The 14,986-nt window shown below is 38.7% G+C and overlaps 1 protein-coding gene across 1 annotated transcript in view; it reads left to right on the top strand.

Moving 5' to 3' along the window:
• The first annotated feature begins 3,894 nt into the window (after positions 1 to 3,894).
• Positions 3,895 to 14,986, top strand: part of bcas3 (BCAS3 microtubule associated cell migration factor) — a 283,967-nt gene continuing 272,875 nt past the window's right edge. The window contains exons 1-5 of the mRNA XM_061925915.2: positions 3,895 to 3,969; positions 6,342 to 6,417; positions 8,493 to 8,547; positions 9,204 to 9,279; positions 13,954 to 14,060. Of these exons, the coding sequence (XP_061781899.1) occupies positions 6,347 to 6,417; positions 8,493 to 8,547; positions 9,204 to 9,279; positions 13,954 to 14,060 (309 nt within the window). The 5' untranslated portion in view covers positions 3,895 to 3,969; positions 6,342 to 6,346. The remainder of the gene's footprint in view (positions 3,970 to 6,341; positions 6,418 to 8,492; positions 8,548 to 9,203; positions 9,280 to 13,953; positions 14,061 to 14,986) is intronic.

Consider the following 14,986-nt stretch of genomic DNA (forward strand, 5'->3'; position numbering starts at 1 on the left):
ATTCAATTAGCAGTGAATGTGTGTTTATTTTAAGTATTCTGCCCTTCCTCCATGTTCTCTAAAAAATATGATTTCATATTTTATTACATGAGATTATTATTGCAGGAGGGAAATTGTGTCACGAGAACAAAAGAGCGGGGAACGACTTTAAGGTTCATAGCTGGAGATATACTGCCCTCTGGTGGACGTCAAGCACAAAACCAATTCTTTGTGCAAATACAAGTACACATTATTTTCACATGATTTATATATATATATATATATATATATATATATATATATATATATATATATATATATATATATATATATATATATATATATATATATATATGTATACACTTTTGAAAAAATATATTTAACATTCATTCAAACATTTCATATTTAAAGATAGCAAAATATATAAACATAATGTATTAAACAATTCTTAAAAATATTTTTAAAAATATTTAAATGTTTACATATTATTAATATGATTATTGTTATTTTTTGTTATAATCATTATTATTGTCAATAATAGATATGCATTATTATGTTATTGTTGTGAATAATGACAATACTATAGACAATAATGATAATAATAACAATAATAATAATAATAATAATATTAATAATAATAATAATAATAATAGAGGCGGAAATGAGCATTTAATATATATATATATATTAAATGCTCATTTCCGCCTCTATTATTATTATTATTATTATTATTATTATTATTATTATTATTGTTATTATATATATATATATATATATATATATATATATATATATATATATATATATATATATATATATATATATATATATATACACAGGTAAAAGCCAGTAAATTAGAATATTTTGAAAAACTTGATTTATTTCAGTAATTGCATTCAAAAGGTGTAACTTGTACATTATATTTATTCATTGCACACAGACTGATGCATTCAAATGTTTATTTCATTTAATTTTGATGATTTGAAGTGGCAACAAATGAAAATCCAAAATTCTGTGTGTCACAAAATTAGAATATTACTTAAGGCTAATACAAAAAAGGGATTTTTAGAAATGTTGGCCAACTGAAAAGTATGAAAATGAAAAATATGAGCATGTACAATACTCAATACTTGGTTGGAGCTCCTTTTGCCTCAATTACTGCGTTAATGCGGCGTGGCATGGAGTCGATGAGTTTCTGGCACTGCTCAGGTGTTATGAGAGCCCAGGTTGCTCTGATAGTGGCCTTCAACTCTTCTGTGTTTTTGGGTCTGGCATTCTGCATCTTCCTTTTCACAATACCCCACAGATTTTCTATGGGGCTAAGGTCAGGGGAGTTGGCGGGCCAATTTAGAACAGAAATACAATGGTCCGTAAACCAGGCACGGGTAGATTTTGCGCTGTGTGCAGGCGCCAAGTCCTGTTGGAACTTGAAATCTCCATCTCCATAGAGCAGGTCAGCAGCAGGAAGCATGAAGTGCTCTAAAACTTGCTGGTAGACGGCTGCGTTGACCCTGGATCTCAGGAAACAGAGTGGACCGACACCAGCAGATGACATGGCACCCCAAACCATCACTGATGGTGGAAACTTTACACTAGACTTCAGGCAACGTGGATCCTGTGCCTCTCCTGTCTTCCTCCAGACTCTGGGACCTCGATTTCCAAAGGAAATGCAAAATTTGCTTTCGTCAGAAAACATGACTTTGGACCACTCAGCAGCAGTCCAGCTTTTTTTCCCCTTAGCCCAGGTGAGACGCTTTGCGCGCTGTTTCTTGGTCAACAGTGGCTTGACACGAGGTATGCGGCAGTTGAAACCCATGTCTTTCAAGCGTCTCTTGGTGGTGGATCTTGAAGCACTGACTCCAGCAGCTGTCCACTCCTTCTGAATCTCCCCCACATTTTTGAATGGGTTTTTTTTCACAATCTTGACCAGGGCGCGGTGATCCCTATCGCTTGTACACTTTTTCTGACCACAGTTTTTCCTTCCCTTTGCCTCTCCATTAATGTGTTTGGACACAGAGCTCTGAGAACAGCCAGCCTCTTCAGCAATAACCTTTTGTGTCTTTCCCTCCTTGTGCAATGTGTCGATGGTTGCCTTTTGGACAGCTGTCAAATCTGAAGTCTTCCCCATGTTTGTGTAGGCTTCAGAACTGGACTGAGAGACCATTTAAAGCCCTTTGCAGGTGTTTTGAGTTAATCAGCTGATTAGTTTGTGGCACCAGGTGTCTTTAAAATTTAACCCTTACACAATATTCTAATTTTGTGACACACGGAATTTTGGATTTTCATTTGTTGCCACTTCAAATCATCAAAATTAAATGAAATAAACATTTGAATGCATCAGTCTGTGTGCAATGAATAAATATAATGTACAAGTTACACCTTTTGAATGCAATTACTGAAATAAATCAAGTTTTTCAAAATATTCTAATTTACTGGCTTTTACCTGTATATATATATATATATATATATATATATATATATATATATATATATATATATATATATATATATATATATATATATATATATGCATATGTTCTTGGCAATACAATTAGTGACTACACTATACTGAAAATGTGAGGAAAATGTGAAAATGATCTAACTTGTAATAATATATAAAATTTAAGAAAATATGTAGAATATTTATTTAATCCTAAAAGATACAAATGTATCTAAAATATTAAAAAAAACACTATTTTTACTATTTGAAAAATGTATCTACATACTGTGTATAGTAATGACGATGATAATAATAATAATGTTGATGATAATAATAATAATAGTAAAAATAATAATATAGTAATAATAATAGTAATAATAATAATAACAATAATATAATAATAATAATAATAATAATAGTAATAATAATAATAATAATAATAATAATAATAATAATAATAATAGTAATAATAGTAATAATAATAATATTAAGAGGGGATGTGAATTTTTAGTGCATCCAGGATAGTGTGGACTTAGCCTGAGACAACATTGCTATAGAATTAGAGACCACGCTAACATGTGAGTAAAAGGAGCAGCAGGAAACAAAAGCGATTGCATTTTGGCTTTTAAAAGTCAATCTTTGCATAAACTTTCTTGGACGCTGCCATCTATTTTGGTTTTTCACATTTCAACATGCAAGTTGTTGTTCATGTTGTGTCGACGTTGCGTTAAGAAAAAGTTTGACATTGAAAATAATCCACACAATTAGACTGGAACTTTTTGCACAATAGTGATGGTCTTTGTTCTTTACTCGTTGTTATGTGTTGTATGCTAAACGTAAAATACATTCTAAAAACATCTTATGAAATGATATTTTCACAATAAAACATTACACGCATGTTGCTGAATCATCTACTCAAAGTAACCCGAGCAGTAAGGATGTTTTTCATATTAATATATGTTGTATTATAATGAAGTCTGCTCTTATTATTGTAACCGAGGGTTGATATATGTCGCCTATACTGTATAAAAGTGCAAAATAACAAACACGGAGGCTCCAGTGTTACACTTTATTTATTTTCTTTTCAAAAGTCCGCGCCACCACAACGTGTCACCACTTCCGCTCTCCGCGCCTTCAAAATAAGAGCTCAGGGCAGGAACTTAACATCACAAAGAGGCAAGTCCATAAAAATAGGTTACATAATAATTAATGTGACGCGTCAGACCTATCTGGTGACCAAAGTTATTCTGACAAGGACATATTTAGTCTTTAAGCAGCGGATAACATCCGAGATTTGATAAAAGCACACGTTTTGTGGCGATGTATTTACATTCTGTTTGGGGGCGGAGCAGAGATTTCCTGTGCCGTATAAACTCTTGTTTCTCATTGGCCAGCTAGCTCTAAAGCCCGCCTTTACTGTGACATCATTGGTCCGCAAAGAACTCGGCTGGTTTGATTGGCTGTTGCACAACAGACTTCCGGGTGCGAGCGTGTTTTGGTGCATGAGCAGACTAGCACAACAATTGAAGATAATCTTCACTCAACACCAGGTTTGACCTTTTAAATGACTTTTAATCAACATGACTCCTCTTCTGTCTGGGCTTTAAATCTTATTTCAAAGCTTTGCAAGTTGAGTTGTTTGGCTAAACCTCGCTCGTCCCGAATTCTGCTGTGTTTGTCTTGCAAACATTTGACAAACATTTCATGTCAGAATCGTTAAAAGTACTAATAAGCACTATTAAGTACTATTAATCTAACATTTGTACATTTTAGCGATAAATGTGTGTTTAGTGGGTAATTCCACAGCATCGCGACATTCAGCATCAAGTCCTCGTGAAACCGAATTGAAACCTTTTTTGCTCTTTAAAGCACTTGACTAATCCGGATTAATGACAATGATTCAGTATTAGTAATAATCAAATATGTAATAATCAAATATTCATTCTAATCAAAGTCTGTGTTAGTCTGCTGGACCTTACACGAAATAATAGTTTCGATTCTTCGATTCCCACTCGTCAATAGTGCGCTTTAAACGGACTATCGAGCGAGATAGTTCGAATGCAGACCCGGACCAAACGAAAAGGGACTAAAGACGGGTCTCGGTTCGCTTGCAAGTGCATTCCCGTGCTAAACGAGGCCCCGTGAACGCAGCACAGACCGGATGTGACGTCACTAAATGTAAACATGAACCTAGTTATTCTTGCTATGAAATAAAACCATTTCACTCACTTTGATGGCAGAAAGAAGACGACTGATTCGAAGTTAGCATTGTGGCGACTTTTTAAAGCTGAGCTTCGTGTTGATGAAGTAGAACATTCAGCAAGAAGGTATAGATTAAGGCTGAAACGACGCGTCGACGTAGTCGACGTCATCGGTTACGTAAATACGTCGACGCCGTTTTTGTGCGTCGGCGCGTCGCATATTTACGTCACACTACTTTACTGTCATGGCGGAGCGCAAAGCAGACGATGCGAGCGAGGGGAAAAAAGCACGCCAAAAGTCGTCAAAAGTGTGGGAGTATTTCAATAAACGGCCTAATAATGTTGTTGTATGCACACTGTGTCGAGCGGAAATGGCCTATCATAGCAGCACAACGGCTATGAACGAACATTTGAAAAGAAAACCCCCGACAGCGTTCTTGCCATCACCATCAACAAGTCAATCGTCCGCGTGCGTATACGTTGTCATCATTACACAAAAACATGAATGTGTCATTTGTATCTGCGTTGTAAATTCATAAACTAAAGCACCGTTTCGCTCTGAGAGGCGCGTTTGGCGTGCCTGTTCAGTGTTTACAAAGACGCGCTCCTCTTTAACGCTGTGGAGAGGCGGCGGCGGCGAGCGAGCGGCGAGGCGGGGCGCGCCGGGAGCGACGCCGCAATCGTGCCCAGGTGCGCGATCCGCGCAGTTGGAAGAGAAAAGACTTTGTGTAAAATTAAAAGATTGTAAACCTGGCAAGCGACGCCGCAATCGTGCCCAGGTGCGCGATCCGCGCAGTTGGAAGAGAAAAGACTTTGTGTAAAATTAAAAGATTGTAAACCTGGCAAAGCCGTCTGGCGTTCAGTCTGTCGGTCCTGAAAGAACCCCACGGCACAAGACGTGTCACAAACGCTAACGTTAATTAGTTGTGCAAATACCTTTTACAACATTAACAGTTACATATACTATGTACAAACCAACAATTAACTTTCACTTTAATCATACTATCATTGTTGTGTTATTAAACAAAATAAGCAATACTTTTACTTTTGTTGAAATGTTTACACTGTACACTTTTTTGTAATGGATGTTTAGCTTTATTTTTGCACATTTTAGCAAATAAGCAATACTTTTACTTTTGTTGAAATGTTTACACTTGTTACAGAATATTTCCGTTTTGCACTTTTTTGTATTGGATGTTTATCTTTATTTTTGCACATTTTAAAGCAAAATAAGCAATACTTTTACTTTTGAAATGCTTATACTATTCCAGAATATTAGGATTTGCACTGGATGTTTACTTTTATATTTGCACATTAAAAAGCAAATAAGCTACTTTTAATTTTGTTAAATGTTAAAAGTTTTAAATGTTTACATTGTTACAGAATATTTTGTCATGTTGTTGTCAATGTTGACTGAGTGGCCATACTTTTTTTTTTGTAAATAAAAGCCATGCCTTTTGAAAAAACTGGCCTACATTTATTTTTTCCTCTTCATTTTAAATAATAAAAAAAAATCGGTAAAAGGAAAAATAATCTATAGATTAATCGAAAAAAATAATCTATAGATTAACCGATTAATCGAAAAAATAATCTATAGATTAATCGATAGAAAAATAATCGTTAGCTGCAGCCCTAGTATAGATCCATGATGGTTCTTGTGTGGATGGAGTAGAACATTCAGCAAGACGGTATAGATCCATGATGGTTCTTGTGGTCCACAGAGCAGATGTCTTCAGACTCTCCTCGCAGGATGAGTCGCTGTGCTGGAGGAGCTCTGGTGCGAGCACAAGCTGCCACGTAAGGTTCCACTTCCTTCTTCCCTCACACTCATCCATAGTCCTGGTGGAGAACCTTCTGCAGAACACCAACACCTGCTAGAGTAGGACATAGTCTGTGTGGTTCTACAGTAGACTTGTTAGCCAGGTGAGTTCCAGGTACCAGATGTTTCATGAACTGTGTGGTTCTACAGTAGACTTGTCAGCCAGGTGAGAGCTTCAGGTACTAGATGTTTCATGAACTGTGTGGTTCTACAGTAGACTTGTCAGCCAGGTGAGAGCTTCAGGTACTAGATGTTTCATGAACTGTGTGGTTCTACAGTAGACTTGTCATCCAGGTGAGAGCTTCAGGTACGAGATGTTTCATTGACTGTGTGGTTCTAGAGTAGACTTGTTAGGCAGGTGAGTTCCAGGTACCAGATGTTTCATGAACTAAATATAGTGTATGTGGTCCTAGAGTAGACTTGTCAGCCAGGTGAGTTCCAGGTACCAGATGTTTCATGAACTGTGGGGTTCTAGAATAGACTTGTTAGCACGGTGAGTTCCAGGTACCAGATGTTTCATGAACTGTGTGGTTCTAGGGTTGACTTGTCATCCAGGTGAGAGCTTCAGGTACTACATGTTTCATTGACTGTGTGGTTCTAGAGTATACTTGTTAGGCAGGTGAGTTCCAGGTACTAGATGTTTCATGAACTAAATATAGTCTGTGTGGTCCTAGAGTAGACTTGTCAGCTAGGTGAGTTCCAGGTACCAGATGTTTCATGAACTGTGGGGTTCTAGAGTAAACTTGTCAGCCAGGTGAGAGCTCATGGTACTAGATGTTTCATGAACTGTGTGGTTCTAGAGTAGACTTGTCAGCCAGGTGAGTTCCAGGTACCAGTGGTTTCATTGACTGTGTGGTTCTAGAGTAGATTTGTTAGTCAGGTAAGTTCCAGGTACCAAATGTTTCATGAACTGTGTGGTCCTCGAATAGACTTGTTAGCACGATGAGTTCCAGGTACCAGATGTTTCATGAACTAAAGATAGTCTTTGTGGTTCTAGAGTAGACTTGTCAGCCAGGTGAGTTCAAGGTACCACATGTTTCATTGACTGTGTGGTTCTACAGTAGACTTGTTAGCCAGGTGAGTTCCAGGTACCAAATGTTTCATGAACTGTGTGGTCCTCGAATAGACTTGTTAGCACGATGAGTTCCAGGTACCAGATGTTTCATGAACTAAAGATAGTCTTTGTGGTTCTAGAGTAGACTTGTTAGCCAGGTGAGAGCTTCAGGTACCAGATGTTTCATGAACTGTGGGGTTCTAGAATAGACTTGTTAGCCAGGTGAGTTCCAGGTGCCAGATGTTTCATTGACTGTGTGGTTCTAGAGTAGATTTGTTAGTCAGGTAAGTTCCAGGTACCAAATGTTTCATGAACTGTGTGGTCCTAGAATAGACTTGTTAGCCAGGTGAGTTCCAGGTGCCAGATGTTTCATGAACTAAAGATAGTCTTTGTGGTTCTAGAGTAGACTTGTTAGCCAGGTGAGAGCTTCAGGTACCAGGTGTTTCATGAACTGTGTGGTCCTAGAGTAGACTTGTCAGCCAGGTGAGTTCCAGGTACCAAATGTTTCATGAATTGTGTGGTCCTCGAATAGACTTGTTAGCACGATGAGTTCCAGGTACCAGATGTTTCATGAACTAAAGATAGTCTTTGTGGTTCTAGAGTAGACTTGTTAGCCAGGTGAGAGCTTCGGGTACCAGATGTTTCATGAACTGTGTGGTTCTAGAATAGACTTGTTAGCCAGGTGAGTTCCAGGTGCCAGATGTTTCATTGACTGTGTGGTTCTAGAGTAGATTTGTTAGTCAGGTAAGTTCCAGGTACCAAATGTTTCATGAACTGTGTGGTCCTAGAATAGACTTGTTAGCACGATGAGTTCCAGGTACCAGATGTTTCATGAACTAAAGATAGTCTATGTGGTTCTAGAGTAGACTTGTCAGCCAGTTGAGTTTATTATTATGATGTTGATGATTATTATTATTATGATCAGACCTACTTTTCTCCACTCCTGAGATAGTTGCAGTGAGTTGATGGCACTAACTCCTTGTAACTTCTTGTGTACAGAGAACAGTCCTACATGGAGAGTGTAGTCACCTTCCTACAAGATGTAGTTCCTCAGGTCAGTCTCATTCACTCATTCACTACGAAACTTCTTCACACTTGAATATGTTAATATTCCCTTTGAACACTTTAATTACTAATTTGTATCTTGTTTAGATGTTAGCATGCTAATTGTTAGCATTTGACTAATGTGGTGTGTATATATTTACATAGCCTGATATAAAACTACTTCAGATCTGTTTGAACACTTTAACTACTCATTTGTATCTTGTCACGATGTTAGCATGCTAATTGTTGGCATGTTAGCCATTTTACTCATGTTTTATTCATTTTTTTTCCGGCCATGTTTAATTAAACAGGAAAATAAAACCAAACAAGAACAACAAACAAATAATGAAAAGAAAATGATGACAATGTATGTATATATTTACGTAGCCAGACATAAAAATACTTTAGAGCTGTTTAGATGTTTGCATGGTAGTTGTTTGCTTTTTAAACATTTGACTAATGTGGTATGTATATATTCACATAGCCTGATATAAAACTACTTTAGCACTTTTGGTACTGAGTGCTATATTCAGGCTCCACTTTTACTGGAGTTAAACATTGCACAGTCCATGAAAGCATAAAGTAACTACTATGAGATGTTTACATGATATATTTCAGCCAAAGGTGGTGTTGTTTAGTAGACTTTGACACGTCTTCCACCTCCAGGCTTACACTGGTGCTCTGCAAACGGACGAAAAGGAGAAAATCATTTGGGTTCGATTTGAGAAGGCTGACATCAATGGTGAGTAGTGATGTCATGTGATCATCATGAACACATTAACACTCCTCAGTGTTTAGTCAGTGGTGAGTAGTGATGTCATGTGATCATCATGAACACATTAACACTCCTCAGTGTTTAGTCAGTGGTGAGTAGTGATGTCATGTGATCATCATGAACACATTAACACTCCTCAGTGTTTAGTCAGTGGTGAGTAGTGATGTCATGTGATCATCATGAACACATTAACACTCCTCAGTGTTTAGTCAGGGGTGAGTAGTGATGTCATGTGATCACCATGAACACATTAACACTCCTCAGTGTTTAGTCAGTGGTGAGTAGTGATGTCATGTGATCATCATGAACACATTAACACTCCTCAGTGTTTAGTCAGTGGTGAGTAGTGATGTCATGTGATCATCATGAACACATTAACACTCCTCAGTGTTTAGTCAGTGGTGAGTAGTGATGTCATGTGATCATCATGAACACATTAACACTCCTCAGTGCTTAGTCAGTGGTGAGTAGTGATGTCATGTGATCATCATGAACACATTAACACTCCTCAGTGCTTAGTCAGGGGTGAGTAGTGATGTCATGTGATCATCATGAACACATTAACACTCCTCAGTGCTTAGTCAGTGGTGAGTAGTGATGTCATGTGATCATCATGAACACATTAACACTCCTCAGTGCTTAGTCAGGGGTGAGTAGTGATGTCATGTGATCTTCATGAACACATTAACACTCCTCAGTGTTTAGTCAGTGGTGAGTAGTGATGTCATGTGATCATCATGAACACATTAACACTCCTCAGTGTTTAGTCAGTGGTGAGTAGTGATGTCATGTGATCATCATGAACACATTAACACTCCTCAGTGTTTAGTCAGGGGTGAGTAGTGATGTCATGTGATCATCATGAACACATTAACACTCCTCAGTGGTGAGTAGTGATGTCATGTGATCATCATGAACACATTAACACTCCTCAGTGTTTAGTCAGTGGTGAGTAGTGATGTCATGTGATCATCATGAACACATTAACACTCCTCAGTGGTGAGTAGTGATGTCATGTGATCATCATGAACACATTAACACTCCTCAGTGTTTAGTCAGTGGTGAGTAGTGATGTCATGTGATCATCAGGAACACATTAACACTCCTCAGTGTTTAGTCAGGGGTGAGTAGTGATGTCATGTGATCATCATGAACACTCCTCAGTGTTTAGTCAGGGGTGAGTAGTGATGTCATGTGATCATCATGAACACATTAACACTCCTCAGTGTTAAGTCAGTGGTGAGTAGTGATGTCATGTGATCATCATGAACACATTAACACTCCTCAGTGTTTAGTCAGTGGTGAGTAGTGATGTCATGTGATCATCAGGAACACATTAACACTCCTCAGTGTTAAGTCAGGGGTGAGTAGTGATGTTATGTGATCATCATGAACACATTAACACTCCTCAGTGTTTAGTCAGTGGTGAGTAGTGATGTCATGTGATCATCATGAACACATTAACACTCCTCAGTGTTTAGTCAGGGGTGAGTAGTGATGTCATGTGATCATCATGAACACATTGACACTCCTCAGTGTTTAGTCAGGGGTGAGTAGTGATGTCATGTGATCATCAGGAACACATTGACACTCCTCAGTGTTTAGTCAGGGGTGAGTAGTGATGTCATGTGATCATCATGAACACATTAACACTCCTCAGTGTTTAGTCAGTGGTGAGTAGTGATGTCATGTGATCATCATGAACACATTAACACTCCTCAGTGTTTAGTCAGGGGTGAGTAGTGATGTCATGTGATCATCATGAACACATTAACACTCCTCAGTGTTTAGTCAGTGGTGAGTAGTGATGTCATGTGATCATCAGGAACACATTAACACTCCTCAGTGTTTAGTCAGGGGTGAGTAGTGATGTCATGTGATCATCATGAACACATTAACACTCCTCAGTGTTTAGTCAGTGGTGAGTAGTGATGTCATGTGATCATCAGGAACACATTGACACTCCTCAGTGTTTAGTCAGGGGTGAGTAGTGATGTCATGTGATCATCATGAACACATTAACACTCCTCAGTGTTTAGTCAGTGGTGAGTAGTGATGTCATGTGATCATCAGGAACACATTGACACTCCTCAGTGTTTAGTCAGGGGTGAGTAGTGATGTCATGTGATCATCATGAACACATTAACACTCCTCAGTGTTTAGTCAGTGGTGAGTAGTGATGTCATGTGATCATCATGAACACATTAACACTCCTCAGTGTTTAGTCAGTGGTGAGTAGTGATGTCATGTGATCATCATGAACACATTAACACTCCTCAGTGTTTAGTCAGGGGTGAGTAGTGATGTCATGTGATCATCATGAACACATTAACCCTCCTCAGTGTTTAGTCAGTGGTAAGTAGTGATGTCATGTGATCATCATGAACACATTAACACTCCTCAGTGTTTATTCAGGGGTGAGTAGTGATGTCATGTGATCATCATGAACACATTAACACTCCTCAGTGTTTAGTCAGTGGTGAGTAGTGATGTCATGTGATCATCATGAACACATTAACACTCCTCAGTGTTTAGTCAGGGGTGAGTAGTGATGTCATGTGATCATCATGAACACATTAACACTCCTCAGTGTTTAGTCAGGGGTGAGTAGTGATGTCATGTGATCATCATGAACACATTAACCCTCCTCAGTGTTTAGTCAGTGGTAAGTAGTGATGTCATGTGATCATCATGAACACATTAACACTCCTCAGTGTTTATTCAGGGGTGAGTAGTGATGTCATGTGATCATCATGAACACATTAACACTCCTCAGTGTTTAGTCAGTGGTGAGTAGTGATGTCATGTGATCATCATGAACACATTAACACTCCTCAGTGTTTAGTCAGGGGTGAGTAGTGATGTCATGTGATCATCATGAACACATTACCACTCCTAAGTGTTAAGTCAGGGGTGAGTAGTGATGTCATGTGATCATCATGAACACATTAACACTCCTCAGTGTTTAGTCAGGGGTGAGTAGTGATGTCATGTGATCATCATGAACACATTAACACTCCTCAGTGTTAAGTCAGGGGTGAGTAGTGATGTCATGTGATCATCATGAACACATTAACACTCCTCAGTGTTTAGTCAGGGGTGAGTAGTGATGTCATGTGATCATCATGAACACATTAACACTCCTCAGTGGTGAGTAGTGATGTCATGTGATCATCATGAACACATTAACACTCCTCAGTGTTTAGTCAGTGGTGAGTAGTGATGTCATGTGATCACCATGAACACATTAACACTCCTCAGTGTTTAGTCAGGGGTAAATAGTGATGTCATGTGATCATCATGAACACATTAACACTCCTCAGTGTTTAGTCAGTGGTGAGTAGTGATGTCATGTGATCATCATGAACACATTAACACTCCTCAGTGTTTAGTCAGTGGTGAGTAGTGATGTCATGTGATCATCATGAACACATTAACACTCCTCAGTGTTTAGTCAGGGGTGAGTAGTGATGTCATGTGATCATCATGAACACATTAACCCTCCTCAGTGTTTAGTCAGTGGTAAGTAGTGATGTCATGTGATCATCATGAACACATTAACACTCCTCAGTGTTTATTCAGGGGTGAGTAGTGATGTCATGTGATCATCATGAACACATTAACACTCCTCAGTGTTTAGTCAGTGGTGAGTAGTGATGTCATGTGATCATCATGAACACATTAACACTCCTCAGTGTTTAGTCAGGGGTGAGTAGTGATGTCATGTGATCATCATGAACACATTAACACTCCTCAGTGTTTAGTCAGGGGTGAGTAGTGATGTCATGTGATCATCATGAACACATTAACCCTCCTCAGTGTTTAGTCAGTGGTAAGTAGTGATGTCATGTGATCATCATGAACACATTAACACTCCTCAGTGTTTATTCAGGGGTGAGTAGTGATGTCATGTGATCATCATGAACACATTAACACTCCTCAGTGTTTAGTCAGTGGTGAGTAGTGATGTCATGTGATCATCATGAACACATTAACACTCCTCAGTGTTTAGTCAGGGGTGAGTAGTGATGTCATGTGATCATCATGAACACATTACCACTCCTAAGTGTTAAGTCAGGGGTGAGTAGTGATGTCATGTGATCATCATGAACACATTAACACTCCTCAGTGTTTAGTCAGGGGTGAGTAGTGATGTCATGTGATCATCATGAACACATTAACACTCCTCAGTGTTAAGTCAGGGGTGAGTAGTGATGTCATGTGATCATCATGAACACATTAACACTCCTCAGTGTTTAGTCAGGGGTGAGTAGTGATGTCATGTGATCATCATGAACACATTAACACTCCTCAGTGGTGAGTAGTGATGTCATGTGATCATCATGAACACATTAACACTCCTCAGTGTTTAGTCAGTGGTGAGTAGTGATGTCATGTGATCACCATGAACACATTAACACTCCTCAGTGTTTAGTCAGGGGTAAATAGTGATGTCATGTGATCCTCACAGTATTTCGGGGCTGTAAATCTAATTTTGAAATGAGCATATTATAGAGGTATTGGAAAAGAAGATGACTTATTAATTCCTTTTGACATATCATTTGATGATGACTTGACATGACATTCTTACATATGGCTCCTTTAAAAGTCCACCTGCATGTCCTGGTTGTGTTGCCACAGACTCTGCACGAAACCCCGAGTTCATGGAGATGCACGGTGGAGTCACGGACCCTCCCCTCTGTCTCATGATTGGCTACACTGATGGCATTCAGATTTGGAGCATATCTGTAAGTAACCCCTCTTCATGTCTTCATGTCTTCATGTCTTCATGTCTTCATGCTGTTTGTGAGGACAGAAGAAGTCCAGTTGTGAGGGGTTGAATGCCCGGGAAATACAAACCCCGTTTCCATATGAGTTGGGAAATTGTGTTAGATGTAAATATAAACGGAATACAATGATTTGCAAATCATTTTCAAGCCATATTCAATTGAGTGCACTACAAAGACAACATATTTGATGTTCAAACTCATAAACTTTTTTTTTGTTTTTGCAAATAATCATTACCTTAGAATTTCATGGCTGCAACACGTGCCAAAGTAGTTGGGAAAGGGCATGTTCACCACTGTGTTACATCACCTTTTCTTTTAACAACACTCAGTAAACGTTTGGGAACTGAGGAAACTAATTGTTGAAGCTTTGAAAGTGGAATTCTTTCCCATTCTTGTTTTATGTAGAGCTTCAGTCGTTCAACAGTCCGGGGTCTCCGCTGTCGTATTTTACGCTTCATAATGCGCCACACATTTTCCATGGGAGACAGGTCTGGACTGCAGGCGGGCCAGGAAAGTACCCGCACTGTTTTTTTTTACGAAGCCACGCTGTTGTAACACGTGCTGAATGTGGCTTGGCATTGTCTTGCTGAAATAAGCAGGGGCGTCCATGAAAAAGACGGCGGCATATGTTGTTCCAAAACCTGTATGTACCTTTCAGCATTAATGGTGCCTTCACAGATGTGTAAGTTACCCATGCCTTGGGCACTAATACACCCCCATACCATCACACATGCTGCCTTTTCAACTTTGCGTCGATAACAGTCTGGATGGTTCGCTTCCCCTTTGGTCCAAATGACACGATGTCAACTATTTCCAAAAACAATTTGAAATGTGGACTCGTCAGACCACAGAACACTTTTCCATTTTGCATGAGTCCATCTTAG

This window comes from Nerophis lumbriciformis, linkage group LG30, assembly GCF_033978685.3.
Source record: "Nerophis lumbriciformis linkage group LG30, RoL_Nlum_v2.1, whole genome shotgun sequence".
Lineage (NCBI taxonomy): Eukaryota > Metazoa > Chordata > Actinopteri > Syngnathiformes > Syngnathidae > Nerophis > Nerophis lumbriciformis.